Source organism: Eptesicus fuscus, chromosome 13, assembly GCF_027574615.1.
Source record: "Eptesicus fuscus isolate TK198812 chromosome 13, DD_ASM_mEF_20220401, whole genome shotgun sequence".
Lineage (NCBI taxonomy): Eukaryota > Metazoa > Chordata > Mammalia > Chiroptera > Vespertilionidae > Eptesicus > Eptesicus fuscus.
Window position 1 is genome coordinate 81,621,603 of NC_072485.1, and position 18,785 is coordinate 81,640,387.

An 18,785-nucleotide genomic window follows, 5' to 3' on the forward strand; every position below is an offset into this window, starting at 1 on the left:
CAAGGGCAGGTACCTTGGTTGCGGGCACATCACCAGTAGTGGGTGTGTAGGAGGGAGATGATCAATGTTTCTCTCTTATCGATGTTTCTAACTCTCTATCCCTCTCCCTTCCTCTCTGTAAAAAATCAATAAAATTTTTTTTAAAAAAGACACAGAGAGAACAGACGGCTCACTATGCCTGTGTGTGCATGTCTGTCTATATACAAATGGATTCCTGTGTGCCTGTCGGGATATGTTCTTCTCTGCCTGTGTCCATGTGTGCCTGAATGCATGTCTGTCTGTCTGTGTGCATTTTCTATGTGCATGTCTGTTTGTGTGTGTCTATTTGTGTGTGTGTGGTCACCTGTCCTGTGCAGGGAACAATGTGGAGGCAGAGGGACCCCGACATGACCAGGTGTTGGGGGGGTGACCAACGTGAGTGGCCTATAGACAATGATGGCGGGGCACAGACCCGGGCCGAGCAGGGACAGGGGGGAGGGTGCGGGGACGGTCGTGCCAGGCCCTGTGTGCGGCGCCAGCGGGGGCCTGGCCCTCCCGGCGGGACCCCAGCCTGTGTCTCTCAGGCTGTGGCAAGAGCTCCAGAATCCTGCGTCCTCCAAGCGCAGGCGGAGACTGAGAACGTCCCGGGCGTCAGAAGAGAGGCAGCTGAGTGTGCGTGTCCCGCGGTGACACCTGCGCACTCGCTGTGGAGCGCGGGGCGTTGGGAGCAGGAGGTCACCATGGCTGTGCCCTCCGTCCTGGGGGCATCATGTGCCCTCTTCGGGGAGGAGCTGAGGACTCACGGTAAGTCCTCGTCCTGGAAACAGGGGGGCCAGGGCCTGGGCTCTCAGGTGCAGAAGGGCCGACCCCTTCCTGTGGAGGTCGCTGTGGTGTGGGTGCGCAGGCGCACGGCAGGGAGGGCAGCTCCGTCCAGGGGGCCGGGTAGGAGCCTTGGGCACAAGCGGGAGGGACGCGGGCAGGCCGGTGACGATGGCTGTGCAGATGGAAGGACAGGCCGTGCGAGGGAGGGGCCGTGGAGGGGCATGGGGTGACTCTGTGTCAGGCTCCGAGGAGCTGCAGTGGGGTCTGAGCCCCCACAAGTTCCCGCCCTGAGCCCTGGGCATCCTTTCTTTCCTACGGGGACTTGCAGCTGCAATCAAGGGGCAGGTGCTGAGTGTGGGCGACCACCCTGGGTGTCCTGGGTCCGCTCTCTGCCGTCCGCCACGTCGGGGAGGGGGCAGGGGGTTCACAGGCAGGAGGCACAATGGCAGCAGCTCCGCGGGGCCCTGCAGCCCCAGAGCCAGACCCGGCCTGTCATCCGCCGCCAGCGGGAAGCCGCCAGGAAGACCTGCCCCTGGACTCGCAGCCAGCAGGCCCCGCACCGGGTCTGGGCAGACAGACCGCGGCCTCCTGTCCTGGCCCCTGGGGAGCAGGCCCTGAGCCACAGCGGGGTCCTGGAGCAGCCGCTGGGCACGAGGCCAGAGCGCTCAGGCGTCCGGTGGCTGCGAGGGCGCCTCGGGGACGGAGGTGCGGAGCCTGCGTGGCTCATGCGGGGCCCGGGCCTGGGAGGCCTGTGCAGGGACCCGGGCCGGGCCGGGAGCCCCCCGTTCCCTCTGTGATCCCTGCCGCCAGGCGCCACGGCCACTGCCCATCGGGTCAGCGGGATGCACTGTTGTCACCACCCACGGCCCCTCATGACCCGCGCCCCCCCAGCCCCCGACGGCCAGAGACCGGGATAGAACAAGACGGGCAGAGACGTGCAGGGCAAGTGGTTTATTGAAGCAAGACGTTGAAACCTCTGCATTTTCCCGGGAAGATCAGCGCATCATTGGTAGACAGGGCGCTCCTAGGTAAGGTGTGTGAAATCTAATTGTTGCACTTGGCTATGATATTCCTCTGAAACAGACCAAGAGAGACAGGCTGTCAGTCAGGCTGCCCCTGGAGAGGCCGCGGGCAGAGTGTGTTCACAACCAGGACGCGGAGACATTGCCACCAGCGAAGGCGCACGGGGCAGCGGGCAGCCAGGGAGCGGGCGGGGAGGTCGATGGTCCCGGTGCCGGCACAGCCACAGACACGGCACCGAGAGCCCTGGCCACGGCCGGGCGCAGAGGCCGAGGGGCCCAAGAGCGGCCTCGGGTTTCTGATGGAGCCGGGAGGGCACAAGGCAGGCCGAGCAGCCCGGGATGTGCTTTCTCTGAGTCCCAGGTCCTAGGATGGGACTTTTCACTCCAGAGTGGACACGGGGGCGGGGGGAGGGGGCAGGGCCGGATGGCATGGGCCGTGTGGGGACACGTGCTTAAAGCTCAACCAATTCAGGGATGGAGGAGCTGAGCTCCCCCTCCCCCTCCCCCCAATGTCTGATTTCCTCAGAGAGACAGGGAGGCGGTCAGCTCCACCGGAGGCAGAGGCCTCAGAGGGCAGAGCTGGGAGGCCCTGCCCTCTGGCCTGATGGGTGACCTGCCAGAGCCCCGCAGCCTCCCTCCTGATGGGGCGGGGCCAGCTCCCGCCCTGCCCTGCCTCCCCCTGCGCACCCCACCCCACAGCATTGCCCAGGGACAGTGCCTCCTGCCTGGGGTGAGGGGTCGCCCTGGAGAACGCTCCCAGGCAGGGAGGCAGAGTGCGGGGCCATCAGCATCACCGCCTGGGCCGCTGTCCGCCCTCAGGACACAGGGAGCCTGCAGCCCAGGGAGGGGCCTGCAGAGGCTGTGCAGCCTGAGGCTGGCTCAGCGGGTGTCGGGTCACCATCCAGCCATGGCCACGGGCCCCTCTCAGAGGTGAGCAGCGGGGCAGGTGCCCCCACCTGTGCCCCCCAGGGCAGCGCCCTCCCCCCGCCTGCCCCTGAGCTGAGCAGCCGCCTTGTGCAGAAAGGAGAACGAAGTTACCACGACTTTGTAAATTTTAAGTCTGCCGGGAAAGGGGATCTGATTGGTGCACGTCTTCACTTCCTGGACATCCTGGGAGAAGGTTCCGGGGGCCAGCATCGCGGCAGGGCCGTGCCTGCCAAATGGTTTCGGATCCAAGAGGAACCTTTTTGCTCCCCTTTCGAGAAACCGACAGACTTCCGCGTTAGCTGGAGCCGGAGAGAGAGAAACACCATCGATGTAGGAAAGTCACTTTCCCGCGGCTCTGTGGCCCCGGAACCAGACCGGAACCAGGGCGGGAAGGGCTCCTCGGTGACAGTGCACCTCCCCCAGGCCTCACGGCGCCAGGTCGCAGAGCACGCAGCGGAGCCAGGAGGGGGCCCAGGTGACGCCCTGGTCACTCTCACCCGTTGTCACGTACACCCAGGGCTCCCCCAGATCCCGGCTGTGCCCCGGTCACTGTCCCTGGATCTCAGGCTCAGCTCTGCCTCTCATAGAGCCCCTCCTGGCCTTGTCTGGCTCCGGGGGAGGGAGCTGTTAGCCGTCAGCCTTCCAGGGAAGGTAGAGGGAGGTCCTAGCAGAGGGCCCAGAGGGGGACAATACAGGCGGAGAGGAGGGGGGAGGCAATGAGTGAGGAGGGGGCTCTGGGGCTCAGTCCACCACTAGGACGGAGAGGGCTCCCCCTTAACCAAGGACGTCTGTGAGGTCACATCCGACGCTGATGCCCCGACCACGACTGGCTCCTTGGCTCCGCCCTGATGGACGGGCCTCCCCAGAGGGTCACAGGGGCTGGGCTGACGTCCCACCCAGTGGGTTGTGCTGAGACCTGCAGGAACCACTCGGGGTTTGGATTCTCCGTCCCCACCCTCAGGCCTCTGCAACCGCCTGCAGCTGGGACTGCGCCCCACCAGGCCCCTCCCACCTGGGAGACAGCTGCCTGCAGGGAGGTGGAGGGAGGTGTCAGAGGCCTCGGGGAGAGAGGACGGGGTTCGGAAAGTCAGGCGGAAGGGAGCCCTAAAGGACTGGGCTCAGCCCCGAGGGCGAGAGGTCAGGCCCAGCACTGCTGGCCACGGGCCCGACACCGGGACACGGGCAGCGGCGGCCCTCACGCTCCTACGGGCTCTGCACGTCCTGGGGGGCCCCTGGGGTAGCGGGCCTGCCGACCCCTGAGCGCCTCGGGGTCTCAGAGCCACAGGGACCCTGGCCCCCGAGCCTCAGCGCTGCTCCTCCCCGCTGAGCCTGTCCTGCTGGAACATTCTGAGTCTGAGCCCAGGAGTCCAACGGCCTCGGGCTCCACCGGCCCCGAGAGACCCTGAGGGCACGTCGGGGAGACCAGGGCGGCCTCGGCCCCTCCTCCCACCATCGCCCTTCCCTCCTGGGCGCCGTCACCAGGAGGAGAGGCCTGGGGACGCCGACTTGTGTCCCGGTCACTGCGCTGCCGGGCCGAGCCCTGACCCACAGGAAGCAGACTCCGTCCTGCTGCTTCTGCATCGGCCCAGGGGGGCGAGGGGCTTCAGACGGGACCCCGCACCTGCCTGCGGCGCTTTCCAGAGTCCCGGGACCGGACACCCCGAGTCCTGGGCTTTGGGGGCTGGTGCAACGGGGGGCGGGAAAGGTTTCACTCTGACCCGTCCCCTCCCCACCTACGGCACCTGGACCGGAGAAGGCCCTCCCGGCCGCTGGTGTCTGCGTGGAAGGGACACTCACCGTCGGGGCAGCAAAGGGCCAGCGTGAGCAGCAGCAGAGGCAGGGCCAGCTTCATGGTGCCTGTGGCCGGAGCGCAGCTGAGCCAACAGGAGCGAGAGGAGCTGGGTGAGCAGCCCGAGCGCCCGGGCTCTTTGTACCCAGTGAGCCGCACGGTCCCGCCCACAGGGGACGGGCAGGTCACAGGCCTGGCTTCCCGCCCGCCCTTCCTCGCGGAGGCTGATGCCATCCGTCAGCGCCAGAGCCCGGGGCCTTGGGCAGAGCCAGGCCTTGCTGGCACCTGCACGGCTCCCAGAGCCCCGCCCGCGGCGGGAGGGTCGCAGTGCGCACCCCTCGGGGGAGGGCGCCCCTGGGAGTCAGCGCCCTCCGTGCAGACGGGTCCGCGTTCTCATTTCCTCACCCAGGGTCTGGCACAGAGAGAGTCCGCACGTGTCCCTGCGGGAGATGAGCGACCCCGCGTGCAGGAGCCATCAGTGTGGCTGGGCCGCCCCGTGAGGGCACACGGTGCCTGCTGTGCCAGGGCTGCTGCGGGCACTGCAGGGAGCCAGGTCCGCGGTGTCTGCTTCCCCAGAGAAAACAGTGCCGAGAGGAGGACGGCCCTCCCGCCGCCACCACCGACTCCAGCTCCTGTGTCTATGCACCCCCACGAGTTCAGACCCATCAGCGCGCACGAGTCCTGGTGGACGCTCACGTGTCGGTTCAGGGGTGGCCCCTGTGGGCATCGGGCCCCGCAGGAGACGCGCCCGCAGGCCGGTCCTCGGCCTGAGCCGACCGCGGCAGCTGCTCCATGGGGCCAGGGAGGCCGTGTGACTCGGAGAAAGGCCGTGGGGAGCAGGGGACAGGGCAGCGGACTGAGGCCCCGCAGCGCAGACAGGATTGGGACCGGTGTCGTGCAGTGGGGACCCTCAGACGGAAGGGGGTGCGTGGCACCGAAGTTCTAGCTCAGCTGCGTGCCTCTGGGTTTCTGCCTCCATCCAGGGCTCTCGCTGACGGCCACCTCGTTCCTCCCCGCTCAGCCTCCTCCTCCTTTTCTGTGCAGAAAGCTCCCGACGGCACCTCGTGCTGGCGGGCTGCGGGGCGGCAGGGGCTCATCCTCGTCGCTGGGGGGGCCGCCCAGGAGCCCGGCCACTGGGCAGGTCAGGGGGGCAGGTCCCTGTGAGCCACACGCCCTCTCACCTCACCCCCGGCCCCGCACATGCGACCCTGGGTCCCGGCGGCACCGGGCCTGATGCTGACCGGGAAGCTGTGCGTGTCCGGAGGCGGGGGAGGGGGAAACTCTCTCTACTCTCTCTGTTGTCAATCCCACCAGGGCCATGGGGAGCGCCACGGGCCCTCTGTCCCTGCTGGACGGGCCCTCAGGCGGCAGCTGGGTGGGGCCTGAGCAGGAATCCACCCGGCGACCCTTCGGCGCACAGAGGGACGCTCAACCACTGAGCGGCCCGGCCGGGCTCTCGCTACTTTCTCTGTTTTCTGGGAACTAGAAGCTGCTGTGAACAAAGACCAGCAAACACAGAGGCTCTCCTCTTGTTGAAAACCTGCCCTTCGAACCAGGGGGCAGCACACAAAACACCATCAACACGTTGTCATCATGAGCAGGTCACTAATCAGCCGTCGGGGAAATCTAAGACGGCCTCGGGAGAAACGCAGTGAGCAGGGGTGGAAGCTGATGCTGGAGCTGAATACAGGTCGGCCCGGGGACACCCCTCCTCCCTGCACACCTGTCGCCGTGGACCTCACAGACACAGTGGCCCCTTGGCGACGGGACCCGTGGCAGCTACAGAACACACTGACGTCCACACCCCTGCAGCCGGCACACCCTGAGGGGGCCCTCTCCGCCATGTGCTCAGAGACGGACGCGGGACCTGAGAGCACCGCGCGCACGCCCTGCTCCGAGGACACAGGAGCGCTCAGTGCACCCCGTCCTCAGACTGGGGCAGGTTCGGTCCCGCCACCTCGGGGTCCCAGCCGGCAGCGTCACACATCGCCGAGGATTCTGGGGTGGCGTGTGGGTCTCTCTTTCAAATGGGGGCCGTTTCCCTTAGGGGGTGTGAGCAAGAGCCCCCCTTCAGGGCCAGACTCCCGGGGCTCAAGCCCAGCTCTGGAGCTTCCCGCCGTGGGGCCTCCACAGGGGCTGACCCTCCCTGCCTCAGTGTCCTCGTCTGTCAGACAAGGGGACACCACGGATGTGTGAGGACCCGTGGGTTCATCCAGGACAAATGCTGGGCACAGTGCCTGGCCGTCAGCCTCAGCCATTCCAGTTCTGCAACGAAACGGGAAACTGTGAGTGACAGGCGAACAGAACACACGCCTCGTCCCCAAAGGCAAACATCAGGCGACCTGACCGCCGGCCAGGAGGGCGCCGGCCTCCCCTCAGGCTGCCCGCTCCTGCGCCGGCTCTGGATTTCCTGGGATTGCCCTCTGTCACCACCAGCTGTCACTGCCCAGTCACTTCCCTGACGTCTAATGGGCACACCGGAGCGAGGCTCACTGGGACTCCATAACCCTGCACACGGGCATTGGAGTCAGGGTACAGGAGGGGGTGGGGACAGGGATCGTGTCCCCCGAGGCCCTCGGGGTCTCTGCTCTCGGTCCTCAGCAGGATGCGCTGGCCACGCGGGCCCCTTGGATCCCAGGGCCCCTCCCGCGCTCAGGCTCTCACTGGTCCCCAGGCGCCTGGGGGAGGAGGCGCCTCAGACATCACCTCTGGGTCGTGATGTCCCCGTGGGCTCGTGCCGTCTACGTAGCCTGTGGAGACACCGGTCCCCATGGGCCCCTCCCCGTCACACACATCCTGTTCCGTGTTACACGATGGAGGCACCCACGTCGTGTCAGACCCTGCAGGCACTCACTCCGCAGGTCCAACTCTCGGTGCCAATGAGCAAGTGTCAGTGATGTTTGTGGAACTCTGTGACAGTGGCCTCCCTGTCCTCGCTTCCAATGAAATCAAATAAGGACTCTTAGCCGAGGCTGACAACTCCTTAAAAATAATTTTAATATATTTTTATTGGTTTCTGAGAGAAAGGGAGAGGGAGAGAGAGATAGAGACATCCATGATGAGAGAGAATCATTGATCCACTGGGCAGGACAGGGTGGCAGGTCCTTGTGCGCCACACACCCTCTCACCTCACCCCTGGCCCCGCACATGAGACCCTGCACGCCCCCCAATGGGCATTGAGCCTGCAATCCGGGCATGTGACCTTGACCGAGAATGGAATCGTGACCTCCTGGTTCATAGGTCAATGCTCAACCTCTGCCCGCACTCTAATACCTGGGAGTGATAGACCCAGGTCATTTCTGACCCATAGAACTGAGTGACATGGCTCATTCTCTTCACATGCGCACACTCATGGGAAAAGATGTTTGGAGTCAGGCCCCTAAGGATGGAGCCAGGACTGAAAGGGCTGCCGGGAACCCATTCCAGCATGTGATAATTACAAGAGTTCCCTCCAAAGGTTGGTGGGACTTGGGCGACTCAACAAGGGTGAGATGTAGTTTACCTGTTGGAAACGGCTAAACGGCACTTCCCCCAAACCTGAATAGGCTTGTCTGCTGCCAGACAGCTCAGGGCATCTTATTGCCTCCTGTTGGCCAGACACCTGACCAGCTGTAGGCTATTCCCCAAACTGACAATGCTTCTGTTACCCTACCCTTGGAAGTGCATTCTCTCCCCCTTGCCTTAGAACAAATTGTGTTAAATAAATACCACGGGGTCCTGAGACAAGAGTGAGTCTTTAGCTCCTTTAGCTGAAGCTCCTCTAACCCCCAAAGCCTTTCAAAATTATCTTTGACTCCAGACTCTTGAGTCATCTACGCGCAGCCCCTTTCTCCAGAATGCTGAACCCTTTGTAAGGCTGGGAAGAGAACCCCGGCATTATGAGGCCCTAACGAGGGACACCAATAAAGGGCCTCCGTTTGATCAATAAATAACACCCCCCCCCCCATCGATACAGAACATGAAACCTGGCCTCCTTCAGCGCATTAAGAGACGCACTGATCAACAGCATTTCGCTTTGATAAGAAGCATCCAAAACTGGAAGGTCCTGGATGGCGCCCAGATCACCAACGTGCCTCACCTTACACTCTGCACAAGCCACGCCACTGCCTCTCCCCTGCCCTTGTGCTCTGAGCCCGAGATCCAGGCCCCAGGCTCCCGGGACACGCATGAGCTCTGCCCACGCCTCGCCCCCCACAGAGCGCCTGCCGCAGCCCCTGCACCCACCGATGCTCTGACTTCGTGCTCTGAGCTCTGAGCTGCAGAGGGGTTGGGCGGGGGGGGGGGGGGGGGGGGGTAGACTGGGCATCAGAGATGGTCTCCTTCCTCTGCTCCTCGACTCTCCCCAGAACCCAGTCGTCTGTGGGGGCTCAGTGTCCCCTGTCTTTCCCGCAGGTCAGCAGTGAAAGGGAGGCGCCCGGCCGGCCTGGCTCAGGCGTTGAGCATCCACCTATGAACCGGGAGGTCACGGTTCCTGAGTTGCGGGCTCAATCCCCACCCCCACCCCATTCCTCCTCTGCACAGAAAGCTGCTCGCTCTGGGAGTTTCTCCAGCCCCTGCTCGGCCCGCACTCCCGCTGGGGTTACATCTCAGCAGGTGCCCCCGCTGCGCTCTATCGGCGTGGAGCCTCTTCTCACCACATGTGGCCACTTTCTCCCCCCTCCCCCTACTGGGGACTTGACTGCTTTTTCTTCAGTATCACTCTGTGGTTAAGACCACTTGGTGGTTTTGTATTTAATATTTGGGGAGATTTCAAAGGAGGATGGGCAGACCTGGACCCCAGGTTCCGTGTGCTGTGGATGCAGCCCCAGGTGACGTGGATTCCCATTGGGGTCGGGGCTTTGACCTCGTGGCAGCCAATGGAGTGCGTTTATGGGGGGTTTTAAGGAAACGTAACTCCCTCTCACTCCCCTTTGGACATTGTTTCTGTCTGACAGCTTGGTCTCCGACGCTGGATGACAGTGACAGAGAGGAGAGGCCGTGGTGATGGGGTGACAGTGACAGAGGAGAGGCCGTGGTGATGGGGTGACAGTGACACAGAGGAGAGGCCTTGGTGATGGGGTGACAGTGACAGAGAGGAGAGGCCGTGGTGATGGGGTGACAGTGACAGAGAGGAGAGGCCGTGGTGATGGGGTGACAGTGACAGAGGAGAGGCCGTGGTGATGGGGTGACAGTGACAGAGGAGAGGCCTTGGGGGCAGGGAGGTGGTTTCCGTGTCGCTGAAGGGGGACAGTGAGCCCGGCTCCCGGGTCCAGTGTGGACCCGTCTCTGCAGCCACCACTCTGGGGCCCTGATGCCTTCCCGGGCAGCAGGGAAGGGGCGGGGGAACGCTCAGCAACATCAGGATTTGGGGTGCGGGTCCCACTGTCCAACTGGGTCTCCTGTGGACTGTCAGCTGGAGAGAGGCCTTTAACGTGTCTGAATGTCAGCACCGGGAGGCTATTCTGTCTTTACAAGAAAATAACAGGAATTCACCGGTCGCGTCCGTATGAGACTCAGCACCGCGTCTCGGTCTGATGATGCCGACAGGAGCCGTCCCTGCAGCCCCGACATTCCTCTCAAAGTGGCACTTCTGAGTCACCTCCCTCCCCCCAGGCTCCTCCTCCATGTCCCCCTCCTGGCCTTCCACACCACCAGGGTGGTCACCTGCTGCCCTCCAGGCCCGTGCCCTCCACGCTCACGCCTCCCCCGGGCTCAGCGGCATCTGTGTCTCAAGCTTCCGTGGTCCGTGGTGGCCTCAGTCTCTCGCCTGCTGCTCTGTGGGTGTGACATCGGAAGAGGCAGCCATTAAGCACGCTGTGGGTAGGGGGGGCATGGAAAGGCCTCTTTTGTCCAGGAGAGAAGAGCTGGCCCATCGTTTTAAGTCCAAATCCAAGTGAGACTCATTTGGAGTCGCTCTGGCCATTGCCTGCAGAAAGGAAGCCTGAGCGCCGCCTGGTGGCGGGCGGTAGACTGCACGTGTCCAGGGAGGGCCCAGGTTCTGCATGGAACGGCGCCCCCTGGTGGGGAGAGCTCTCAGTTGTGCTCAGTCTAAGGAAACCTCAGGCTGTTCCCGCTGTGTACCAGTCCCCTGGGGACCTGACTGCCCCTCCTTACCCCACGATCCCTGTAAAAGGGCCGACATCCGGGAAATGAGAGCCACAGAGGAAGTAAGTGAAACTAAGGGGATCGTAAATAGTTGGATCAATAATCCAGGAGCAAATGCCAAACCGATGAGACATCCCCACCCGGTGAAGAACCCCATCAACTCCCACTTCTGCCGATGACCCTACAGCTCGTGTGAGACCCACACGCCCCCAAGAGCAGCTGAGAATCCACATGAAATGCGAAGTCCGCCGGCTGAGCGTGTTGGGGAGCCGCTAAGGCGGCATGGACTTGAGGGTCCAGATTCCAGGAAAAGGGCAGCTACAGAGACGGGGCGCCCCACTCTGCACCTTTCCCCTTGGGGCACCTGCCAGGTCCCAGGAAGACGAGGTGCAGGATGCTGAGCAGACAAATGGCAGGAGGCGAGAGAGCCACTCCGAGGGCGAAGGTAGCCGTGGTGGTTCCCATGAGCGGATGGACAGGATCCCACGCGTGATGAGCGGGAAAGGACAGGGAGGGCTGCCCTGACGCCTGGTTAGTCATCTCGTCCTGGCGGCGCTTGAGGAGCCGTGGACCCTACACCCTTTAGCGTGTGCCCGTGGCCGTGTCTTAGAACAGACCTGCCTCCGCGGCAGCAGGTGCAGCCACGCTTTCCACTCCACATCCCCTCGCTGACCAGCTGCCCGGCCCTGGCCGTGTGGCTCCCTCGGTTGGAGCCCCGCCCTCTCCGTCTCCAGATGCCAAGGGAACTTCAGAGCTGAGTCCAGGCCGCGCGGACAGACAATCACCTGGTATCTGGGTCGTTTGCAAACCTTTTGCAGGTGAGGGCGGGGTTCTCATGCCTGCTCTTCTCTCCTAGACCTTCTGGAAGGACGTTTGCATCATGGAAGCCCAGAGGGAGCCCACTACCACGCTCCAGCCCAAGCAGAGTTTACCCAGCATGCACTGCTGCTCAGCAGACGAAGCTGCCCACAGCCCAGACGGAGCCAGGAAGCCGCTGAGCCTTAGGCGACCTGAGCGAGACAGGGAGTGGCAGGTGGGCACGGGGATGGGCTACAGTGAGGGGCGGGCTTGGCGCGCGGGGATGGGTCCTGTGGAAGCAAGAGAGCCTGGACTAGGGGTGGGAGCCTCTTCTTCCGCCAAGGGCCATTTGGATGTTTATAGCATCCCGCGTGGCCATACAGAATCATCAGCTTTCAGATGAGCCTGCTGACTTGGAGCACACCTTTCATTGACTCGTCCCGAATGCCTTGGCAGGGCGACCACATGATTTCTGGGCCTCATACAGCCTGCGGGCCGGACGTTCCCCCACCCCGGACGAACCTGTGTCATCCACCTTCACTCTGACCCGGTGGAGATCATCACCGACTCTATTCCCGGAATGTGGTCGGTCATTCGCACCATAGCCTTAATGGGGAGGGCGCGGGGGGGGGGGGGGGGGGGAATGCTGTATAACAGTGACTTTTAAAGAGCAAAAAGTTTTAAATTTTTATTATTTTTTGTCTATAGTTCCTGCTTTTTTGCCATGTGTAAGAAATCCGTGCCAAACAGAGACACTGAGATTTTGTCCTGTTTTCTTCTAGGAGTTGTATATTTTTAGATTTTACAGTTAGTCCTCTGATACATCAGGAGTTAAATCTGATATACTGGTGGGCTGGAGATTTCTTAATGTAGCCAGTTGTTCCCAAACAATTTGTTGAAACGCATCCTTTCCCCCCCGGGATCGCTTCTCCACCTTGGTGGAAAGCCACGTGACCCTATGGACAGATTCTGGTTCTGGTCCCTACAGTTCCTCAGCTGTTTGTTCATCTTCACATCGAGACCATGCCAGCCCGACCACTGTAGCTTTGTGGTACATTTGGAAGTCATGTAGTATTGCCCCTCCACATTTGTTCTCATTTTTCAAAATTGTTTTGGCTATTGTACGTCCTTTGTAGTTAAATATAAATTTTGCAACCAGATTTTTCATAAACTTGCCAAAATAAAACAAGCCTATCTGGACTTTGGTTGAGAGTTCATTACATTAAACCCATAAATCTATTTGGAGAAACTGACATCTTAAGAATATTGCTTCCTATCCATGAACACTGTGTGTATCCCATGTAGGTCTTCCTGAATTCCTCTCAGCAATATTTTATACGTTTTACTCTACAGGTCTTTCGTGTCTTTTATCCAGTTTACTAGAGGCCTGGGGCATGAAAATTCATGCACTGGAGGGGGTGGTCCCTCAGCCGGGCCTGCCCCCTCTCACAGTCTGGGAGCCCTCATGTATTGTTTTCCCTCATTTGGGCGCCATATGCCGGGGTTCTTTGCCCAGCCTTACAAAGGGTTCAGCATTCTGGAGAAAGGGGCTGATGTGTAGATTCAAGGAGGAGTTCAAAGACGAACGATAATTTTCAAAGGCATTGGGGGGGCGGGTCAGAGGAGCTACAGCTGAAGGAGCTAGAAGAGTACTTCCTTGTCTAGGACCCCATGCTATTTATTTGACACAATTTGTCCTAAGGCAAGGTGGAGATATACACTTCAAAGGGTAAGGATTCAAGGGGTATACAGAAGCATTGTCAGTTTGGGGAATAGCCTACAGCTGTGCAGGTGTTTGACCAACTGGAGGCAATAAAATGCCCTGAGCTGCCTGGCAGGAGACAATCCTATTCAGGTTTGGGGGACAATCCTATTCAGCCGTTCCAACAGGTAAACTACATATGTGGCTCACCCTTGTTCAGCCGCCCAAGCTTCTCCAACCTTTTGGTGAAACTCGTGTAATTATTACATGCTGGAATTGGTTCCCGGCACCCTCAGGGTTGGGAGGCAACCCGGCGATCAGGGCAAAGCGATGCCCCCATCACACTTCTGCTGCTGCCACTGCCGGCAGCACAAGCATTGGCTGACCCTTGTTAGGTGAGCCTCAGGCGGCCCTGGGCAGATGGGCAGATGGGCAGATGGGCAGATGACATCCGAGGCTTGCCTGCCCCTCGGGCCGGCCCTGGGTGGCTGGGGGCTGAGGCGACTGGGCACCACCATCTTTGAGAGCATGGCAGTCAATTAGCATATTCTCTCCTTATTGGCTGTGGGCACCGCCATCTTTGTCAGGGTGTGGCAGTCAATTAGCATATTCCCTCTTTAGTAGATAGGATTCCTAAGATTTTTGATAATATTAGACATTATTGTAAATTGCACTTTCTGATTGTTCAAGAGTATAGTAATAAAATTAATTTTTGTATATTTATCTTATATCCTGCAACCATGCTAAACTCACTTAACCCTTTGGTAGACACTCTGAGATTTTCTACAAGTCATCTCTGAAAATAGTTTTACACTTTATCTTAGCCAAAGTAGTGGTTTTACCTCCATCATTTTTGGCATTGGTCATTTCTTTCTCTTCATCCTGTTCAGTCTAGACAGGTGTATGGATTGTTTTTGAGCTTCTCAAAGAGCCCGCTTTTGGTTTAAATATTTTCTATAACTTTTTCCCAATGTCATCGATTTCTGCTCTACCTTTGCTATTTCCCTCCTTCTGCTTATACTTTTACTAGAGGCCTGATCACGAATTCTCGCCTGGCTGGGGTTCTGCTGGGAGAAGAGGACCTGAGAGGTTGGCGGGCAAGCCCCGCCCCCAATCAGGGTATGGGTAGCCGATCCGTGGCGGGTCTGGCGGGGGGGGGGGGGGGGCAGGGAAGGGCCCCCACAGACACTGACTCTGCTGGCACCTTGACCTTGGAGTTCCCAGTCTCAATAAATGTTTGCTTAAGCCTCCTGGTCTATGGACCTCCTTAAGCAGACTGAGTGGACTAGGACAGTATGTACAGTCTGTATCCACTCAGAACTCTGTGCTTATCATGTCTAGATGTGTAAAAATATAGAGTTTCATCTGAGGTACCACTTCCTTTCAACTCAGCAACTCTCAGAATGCAGGGCCTTCAGCAGCTCCACCGCAATGTCCACGCCAACGGCAAAGGGACAGACGCCTCTCCAAACGGCCGGGGTCCAGCAGGAGAAAGGCAACTTCCCAAAGGCCTCCGAGCCCAAGACTGCATGGCCCACGAGTTCTCACTAAAGAACACTGTGTGTTTGCACGCGCATGTGTGCGTGTGTGCGCTTGTGTCTGTGAGTGTGTGTGTTTGTGTGTGTGCATTGTGTGTGTGTGTGTGTGCATGTGTGTGTGTGTGTGTTGGGTAAGCTATAAGCTGTGGGTTGGGGAAAGGGTCTTTTGCCTGGGCCTAGTGGTGTCAGGGGGCAGGGGTGTTCTGCAGAAGTGGGAGGGCATTCAAGCCAGGATGCAGCCCCGCTTTGCCCGAGTCCCCTCTCTCACTGCTCTGTTCCCTCCCTGCCCCTCGGTCAGGGACAGAGAGCACCCAGAGGGGAGCCCGGCCCTGGGAGAGGGCGCCCTGTGGACGTGAGGACATGGGGGCGTCCTGGAGCCCGAGCGCCTGAGGTCGGATCAGAAGGTCCCAAGAGGTGGGGGGAGGGCACTTTCCCAGGGACAGGGTCCTGTTGGGCTCAGGAGGGTCAGGGGCAGGGCGCCCTGCAGATCCCCGCGTGTCAGCCACGGGTCCTGAACTGAGCGCCCGTGTCCCAGCGTGTGCTCAGCGCCGTGTGCGGGAGTCTCCGCGGCCCCGTTCGGTCAGTAACCCAAGAGAGCGCTGGTGCGCAGGCGCTTTATTGAAATGAATGTGGGGAGGTTTCAACAATGTCTTGCGGTTTCAGGATCTAAAGGCCCAGAGGGGCGCTAAGCTGTGGTCTGCATGGGGAGAGTCCCGGCTGGCCGTTCTGTCGTCGGAGGAAAGGTCGTGTGGGTCAGTAGGAGGCACACTGCTCGCTGTTGTATATGGCGTCCTGGAAAACAGACAGAGTCATCCCTCCCACTCTCCCACCAAGGCCCCTGAGCACAGACGTGGCCTCTCCTCGTCCTCCCACCACGGAGAGGAGCGGGCGCGGGGGTTCAGCCAGGATCTCCCCTTGTTCTGGGGCTCAGGAGGCACTGCCTGAGGCTGAGGCCGCGCTGCTTCCAGACCCGTCCCCCCGGGCGCCGGTCCCTGCGTGTGTCCTCCGCTGTGGACGAGGCCTCCGTGCCCAGGCGGTGCTGCCCCTGCTCCGTGTCTCAGCCCCAACACGCGCCCGCGAGCAGCTGGGGGGCTGCGGGCCTGCACCCGGATGCCGGCCACGTGCTTGTGGCCACAGAGCTGAGGACACGCGCACCCGAGGGGCACGTCTGACCTCCGTTTGCAAAGAGAAGGCCGCCACCCGCCATGGAGGGCTGCTGAGGCTTTCAGGTGGAGCCACGGTGAGCGCCTGTCCCAGAGGCAGGACCCTCCCTCCTCAACGTACAGCTTTGTCCTGTGACGGTCCCCACCTCCAGGGCCTCTCCTCTCGCCCAAGTGCAGCGCCAGGCCCTGAGCGTCCCCCTCCCCCTGCCCCCTCCCCAGGGGCCACGCTCTCAGAGCCCGGCCCGCACACATCCCAGCAGGTGCCTCCCCACGCGCTTGGCCTCCTCCTCGTTCCTGCAGGTCCCCGGCTCGGCAGCAGCCCGGCGGCAGGAAGCGCCTGGTCACGCAGAGCGGGTGTCTCGCCGTGGCCAGACCTCCCACTGCGGCCCGGACTGCTTCCCGGGGCTGTTAGGGTGGGACGGACCGCCCGGAAGGACGGAGCCCTCTCTGCTCTGAACACAAAGAGGGTCTCACCGTTTATACCGACTCTTGTTTCAACACCCCGCCCCCCACGGCGGTTCCCAGCCGAGGTTTCCCCTTGTCCTCACGGGGCTGCCGCAGGCCCAGGCCGGCCACGTGCACTGGCCGACGTGGGTGCCCCAAGGGCCCGGGCACCGCGTTCCTGAGAGTGGGCTCTCCTGACGGGTGACTCTCTGCTCTCTTGTGAAGAGTCTTTTTTCAAAAATGTATTTTTTTTGGTTTCAGAGAGGAAGGGAGAGAGAGATTGAAACATCAATGATGAGAGAGAATCATTGATTGGCTGCCTCCTGCACGCACCCTACTGGGGATCGAGCCTGCAACCCAAACTTGTGTCCTTGACCCGAATCAAACCCGGGACCCCTCAGTCCCAGGTCAAAGCTCTATGCCCTGAGCCAAACCGCCCAGGCAGTGGTCAGGAGACTCCTTAGCCAACAGAGCCAAATACCAACAGCACAACGATTGAAATCTCTTTGGAGAGCCAAAGTTTTTAAACTTAAACTTCTTCTAACGCCACTTCTTCAACATAGACTCGCCCAGGCCGTGGTGTTTTGTGGAAGAGCCACACTCAAGGGGCCAAAGAGCCGCCTGTGGCTCGCGAGCCGCAGTTTGCCGACCACGGCCTAGGGCTTTAGAAAATGCTTTGAAATGCTTTCCTACCCGTGTTTCTCACTCTGAAACGTGAGGGTCGTCTGGAGAATCAGAGGTTTGGGGCCTGAGGGGTAGGAAGCCTCTGCCCACCCGCTCTGCTCCCTCGTGGCCTCTCACATAGAGGCTCCACCACGTGGGCAGGCACAGCAGCCCCGCGCCTTGGGCGGCTTTCCGATGTGAAACTCTCCACACTCCCAACCACCACATTCCCTGCGATGACAGGAAGCGTGATCAACACTTGCTCTCAAGACGGCAGTGCCGCCCTAGCTGGATGGGCTCAGTGCAGGGAGCATCGGCCTGAAGGCGCCTGGGTTTGATTCCGGTCAAGGCCACATGACTGGCTTGTGGGCTCGATCCCCAGCAGTTGACATGCAGCAGGCAGCCGAGCCATGATTCTCTCTCATCACTGATGTTTCTATCACTCTCTCTCCCTCTCCCTTCCTCTCTGAAATCAATAAAAATACATTTTAAAAAATAATAATTAAGAAAAAAGTAGTTAGTAGCGAACTGAGAGCCCGCTGGTCCCTGGCCAGAGCGGCCAGAGCGGGAAGAAGGGGCCGCCATTACCATCATCACGAAGATGTTGCTCAGGGTTTCGTTGCTCTGGTCGAGAAAGCACTGCTTAAACTTCCTGAGGGCGCTCGCAGTCCTTTCACCCGGGATGAACTGCTGAAGGTCTGCGATGTACTGAGACTTGGACTCTGCAGGATCAATGCTCTTACCGATCACATACTCAACCATTTCGCAGCCAGAACCTGGGAAGAAAGCACACAAAAGCGGGCTCAGGCCCACAGGCACCAAGTCCTTGCTGGGCGTAACCATGACGATGGCCATCTTCTTGCCTCCCAGTACAGACAGACAGTCAGAGAGCTTATGGCCAATGGTCGGAGTCCTCTGTTCTGGGAGAGCAAACTTGGGGTCTAGGATGTTCTCTGAGCCCCAGGATATCTGCCTCCTTGTCCCGCCTCCCGCACCCCACGCCCCCAGCTCCCTGGCTTCCACAGCCCAGAGAGCCGAACACGATGGAGCCAGGAAGATGGCAGAGAAATGAGGCGCTCTGGCCTGGGGCTCGGGGAGCAGGGGGTCTGCCCCAGGGGCCCTGACACCACCTCCCCCGAAAGCCTGGCGCTGCCACACTCACCGGCATAGCAGTACAGGGGGAGGGCGGTCAGCATGAGCACGACCGCCAGCTTCATGGCTCAGGCAGCTGCTGCGGGCTGGTCACTCGGACGTGGCAGGGAAGAAGGACTCACTTAGGAGGTGAGAGCCCAGGCTCCTCCTTTTATTCTCCTGGCGGCCACTTAGTCCCTCCCACAGGTGAGGGAATGAGTCACGGGATGAACCTGGCGTTGGGCCCAGAAAGGACAGCGAGAATCATCTAGAACCCAGCCTGCCCGTGGTCTGTTTGTAGAAACCAAGGAACCAGAGCCTTAAAAACCCTCATAGATTTCATAACGGCAATCGTGGTAACGAAATTAGATAACATTAATGCTGAAGTGCTTGCTAAATAAAGTAAGTTCCAGCATTGGGAGTCTGTGTTCTCATTCTTGTCTTATTAATATTTGGTCCTCACTTATCTCTTCCTCCTCCTCCAGCTCTTCCTCCCCCTCCACGTGTCTCCTCCCCTCCCCTTCTCCTTCTAGCCCCTTACTCCTCTGTTTTCTTCTGCTTCTTCGATAAGGTACAGAGATCTTCACATTCCCTTCCTGTGCCTCCTGCCTCCCCCATCACCTGGGCTGGGTGCAATACCACCCAGCGCCTGTGGAGGGCAGACGTTCCTCACCTGTACACTCAGTCAGGTGCTTTCTGTTGGACAATAGCAATAGCTTCTCA

At 60.4% G+C, this 18,785-nt stretch overlaps 1 protein-coding gene across 2 annotated transcripts in view; it reads right to left on the reverse strand.

The window, feature by feature from the left end:
* LOC129151189 (mammaglobin-A-like) overlaps positions 1-18,219 on the reverse strand; it is a 28,708-nt gene extending 10,489 nt beyond the window's left edge. Inside the window, exons 1-3 of one of the 2 annotated variants that reach the window (XM_054725199.1) lie at positions 18,094-18,218; positions 17,520-17,707; positions 15,262-15,453 (exon numbers count right to left, since the gene is read on the reverse strand). In XM_054725199.1, coding sequence (XP_054581174.1) covers positions 15,415-15,453; positions 17,520-17,707; positions 18,094-18,148 — 282 coding nt within the window. In that variant the 5' untranslated portion in view covers positions 18,149-18,218 and the 3' untranslated portion in view covers positions 15,262-15,414. Of the gene's footprint in view, positions 1-15,261; positions 15,454-17,519; positions 17,708-18,093 lie in introns of those variants that run through there. The other variant, XM_054725200.1, reaches the window with a different exon arrangement.
* Between the last annotated feature and the right edge of the window lie 566 nt (positions 18,220-18,785).